This window comes from Poecilia reticulata, unplaced genomic scaffold (genome assembly GCF_000633615.1).
Source record: "Poecilia reticulata strain Guanapo unplaced genomic scaffold, Guppy_female_1.0+MT scaffold_1107, whole genome shotgun sequence".
Taxonomy (NCBI): Eukaryota; Metazoa; Chordata; class Actinopteri; order Cyprinodontiformes; family Poeciliidae; genus Poecilia; species Poecilia reticulata.
In genome coordinates this window covers 1-4,381 of record NW_007615846.1, presented here as the reverse complement: position 1 = coordinate 4,381, position 4,381 = coordinate 1, and the positions used below count along the sequence as shown (strand labels likewise).

Genomic DNA, 4,381 nt, shown 5'->3' with positions numbered 1-4,381 from the left:
TCTGTTCTAAGGGTTAAAGTTCTACATCGTAGCATCAGGGCCACTGCAGACCAAAGGAACCAGGAGGAAAAAGACGAGATAATGCTGATTAGAAGCAGCCTGGTCTGTCATTTAAAAACATGGTTGTTATCTACAGTCAGTTCATACAATAAATGTAAATTGTATTTGAAGTTGCATAAAATATTCTTTAAAAACCTCTTGCCTGAAGCACAGTTGGACCAAAAGCTTTTATAATCCTGATGTTCTGAAAAACTCAGATGATCCGTTTCTCTCTTATTGTTGTTAATATTTGAATTTGTTTCTAAGACATTTATTTTTGATTTTATTTTGCATAGCTTCATTTAAGCAAATAAGAATAATTCATTATTTTAATCTCAGTTCTTGATCCCAAACAGAAAGTTGTTCTGATCTTGAGCTCCATCCTTCTCTCCTCTTTTCCTGTCTGAATCTGTGAATAAAAACATTTTATGCCATGAAAAGAATATTTAAGACAACATGAATCTTTAAAGGCTACATACAGTTTACATATTGTAGTTGTGAAAACAAATGACACTTTGTCTCCATATGAAGCAAATAAAACTCAGTTCATGTCATTATAACAGATGTTCTGTTTCTTATTGACTTAAATTTACTTCAAACTCTGTTTTTCATCCACTGATTTTTCTCTCTCTTCAATCACAAAGTCAAATTTTCACACTAAAAATAGAAGCTTGATTGTTTTTGTCAAAAAGGAAACTTTCATTTTCATGTTAACCTGAATGTTTTATGTCAGATGATGTCATTTCTTTCAAAGGAAGATAAAAACTATCTTCTTCTGTCATCCTGAAAAACACAGTTTTGTCATCTTCACCAGAGTTCACCACTCAGAACAAAAGGAAGTGTGGAAAAGGTGAAAAAGAACTCAAAGGTTGAATTTAATTTAAAAATATTAAAATATATATATTTATATATATATTCAAAATTTGGCTATGCCTTTTTCTATCATTTGAATGATCATTTCAAGTGACCCAGCATCCTTTGCTCCTTGAAGACATTTCTCTCCTCAGTGATTGAGATTATTGACAGCAGAGTTTTCATTGAGGAAAAGCAGGATGTTTGTGTCACTATGAGCAGCTATGAAGGAAACATCTTCATGGAAATGGATCCAGGATGTAAATGGAGACTCTTCACAGGTTCTGCTTTGTGTTGAGTTTTATGACAGCTACCGGTACTCTGAAAAGTTTCCAAGAGGAAGTTAAAACAGTCAGTTGTTGTTCTGAGTTTAGCTTCATGAGGAAACAAGCTAACAATGTGAACATAGTATCAGTTTTTATTATTATTACATGCAAATGGCTGCAGAGAGATGAAGAGCAGAAGGAGACATAACGTCACAAAACATTAGAGAAGATGAACCATTACATTTACCATTGATTTTAAAAATCAATTGATTCATTCATTAATCACTATGCCTGACTTTGACTCCTAAACACACAAGTTTCGAACCAAATATCTCAATTTTCCAGGTTTCAGGAAGCTGAAAGTTCTGCTTTTGTGTGAGTGTGTGTGTGTGTGTGTGTGCGCGCGCGTGTGTGTGTTTTTATGACAGCTACTCTCTCAAAAGTTTCCATGCAAAAATATCAGTTTTTATTATTATAACAGGTAAAAGACATCACATCGTACAACATTAGAGGATCAGAGTCATTTAGTTATATATTTAAATATTAAAATATGGTTGTTGGTCACATGACTCGTTCAATGTGAAAACATTGTTTCCATTGCAGTTTTTGCAGAATACATTAATTTCGATGAGGTCAAAAAACACCTCAAGCTATGGAGTTTATTTTTTAAATATTCTGGTCAAATTTACAGGCATAATGAATACCTTTTCAAATTCAACTAATTGTTTAATTGTTATTTCATGTTAATGTGATAGGTTTAAATAAAATATCTAAGCTTTGGAATTAAAAAAAAATTATTTGGAAATTATTGAGCCACCTTGAAGAAACCCTGCCTCCCTATCACTGCCATAGAGCTGTAGAAACAATAGATCTATAGATATAGATGTCACTGCACAATGACTACAGTCAGAGGTTTTAATATGCATTTAAAATATAATACTGACAATAGATGTTGACTTTACTGTTCAAGTGCAAAAGGAAGAAACTGATTACATAAACAAAACATTTTTCTTCAAAGAATACTTAGCTGGACTTTAGTTCTTCATAACCAGGTTGGTATTTTGGGAACAAAATCACAATGATTGACTGAATAAATGGGTAGAATACATATTAAGTCTTTCAATACTGACATATTTTAATGCTACATCTAGCTAACTTAGACATCAGATGTTTATTTTTGCACATTTGAATATTCAAATTTTCTCCCCACACTGAGGTTTATCTGTCAGACGGACAGAGCCGTCAAACAGATCTGTCTGCAACAGAACAACATCTTTATTTACTTCAACACAAGAGAACCTAACTAAATGTAAGTTTTTCCTCACAAATTTTCAATTGGTTTATTATCAGATGTGTGTCTATTTGTGTACAAGTGGATTCATATTAATGGTTTCTTCTTTTTTTTAATTATTGATACAAGTGGTTATATTTGTCGCATTGAGTTGTCCATGAGCTTCATGCAAACAGAAGTATGTTTTAATAACGTGATGGTGAATTAAAATATTTTTTTAAGATGGATTTATGATTCTTGTGGTTATTTATTAGATTTTGGTAGAAAACAACTGACCTCTGTTTTCCCCTAAGCCTATAAAATCCTAAATAAATGTAAAAAAAAAAAAAAAAGACTAACTCTCATAAGCCTTCAAGGAAATTTGATGAAGGGCATTCTTTTTTATTTTATTTATCTTCACACTTGGCTACAATAAGATTTTTTTATTGTTATATATATATATATTTTTTTTTTTACATGTATTTTTTTTCCCAACAGAAACAAATCTGTCAAAATAAAACATTTCCATCTAACATGGCAAATATACAGTGGACTCTGCTTCTGCTGATTTGGACGGGTAAGCGGCTTCACATAAATGCTGTTGTTGGCAATTTTATACTATGTTTAATTTGCACCAAAAGACCTTTAGATGATAAAATAATGAATACAATCCCAATAAAGTCTATGATGTAATTGCCTTACAGCACTTTATAACTGTCTTGTGATTAAATCCACTGAGTATTTTCTCTCTGTTTTAGGTCAATGTTGCTTCATGGACTGTCAGCTCTATGAGTTTCACTACATTAAAGAGGCCAAGACCTGGACTGAAGCTCAGCAGTACTGCAGAGAGAATCACACTGACCTGGTCACAGTGACTAACATGAAGGACATGGAGAGACTCATCAGTATCTTACCTAAAGATTGGAGGGGAGCCTGGATTGGTCTGTATGGTCAAACAGATGGTACCAGAACATGGTACTGGTCTCTGCCTGGAGTGCAGTTCAATGAAAGTGAGAAAAACTGGAACACAAATGAGCCAAATGACAAAACTGGGTGGCAGAACTGTGGAATCATATGGAAGAACCTGAAGTGGGGAGACCTGTCCTGTCATGATCCTCGATATTTTCTCTGTTATAATGGTGAGAACATTTGAGTTTCAGGCTGCATTGTAATCCTGCATTTTGAAATTAAAATTATTATCAAAAGCAATAGAATGTTAGACAACATAGACAACAAAATAATTAACTATGGGTGATTCGGAAACTACTTGGAACCTCTGAAGATTAAATTCTGTTATGAAATTATTTAGGTAGACTGATCTTCACACTTTTTTAATCACAGACAGTAATTCATCCAAGAAATTTCACTTGATTCAAGAAAGGAAAACGTGGACAGAAGCTCAGAGTTACTGCAGAGAGAAACACACAGACCTGATCAGTGGAATGAAGCAGCTACAAGATGGAGAAGTGAAGGATGAAACCAGTCCTGTGGGAGTTAATACATACATTTTTACTGGTCTGTTCAGAGACACCTGGAGGTGGTCAGATGGAAGCAGTTTCTCTTTCAGACACTGGAATAAATGGTATGACATTCAGATARACTACAGAGGTCAATGTGCCATGACTGTGTTTGATGGAGGCAGATGGAAGAACGAGAACTGTGATGTGCAGAAACCCTTCATCTGTTATGATGGTGAGTTTTTCTTCAATGACTCTAAACAAGGATAAAAATCTCTCTAGAACCGGTGTAAAACACCAAAAAAATACAACTTTGTTTAAACCTCTTGACACCAGAAGTTTGTTGAAATGAAAGACATATTTATTGACTTAATTTTTTATGTTTCATTAATTTTCCACAACAATGATTTATACTGTTCTATTGTGCTTTGCTTTTTCTTTCGTTTTTCACTATGTAAACAGAAAAGTATATTCTGGTCAAAGAAAATAAAACCTGG

General features: G+C 33.4%; 1 protein-coding gene across 1 annotated transcript; it reads left to right on the top strand.

Moving 5' to 3' along the window:
- Positions 1-2,931: 2,931 nt before the first annotated feature.
- On the top strand, positions 2,932-4,119 carry LOC103461342 (L-selectin-like; the record flags this gene model as incomplete). Its single annotated transcript, XM_017303630.1, has 3 exons — positions 2,932-3,004; positions 3,186-3,566; positions 3,769-4,119. Coding segments are annotated over exons 1-3 (775 nt in total), but the record flags the coding sequence as incomplete, so codon positions are not given.
- Between the last annotated feature and the right edge of the window lie 262 nt (positions 4,120-4,381).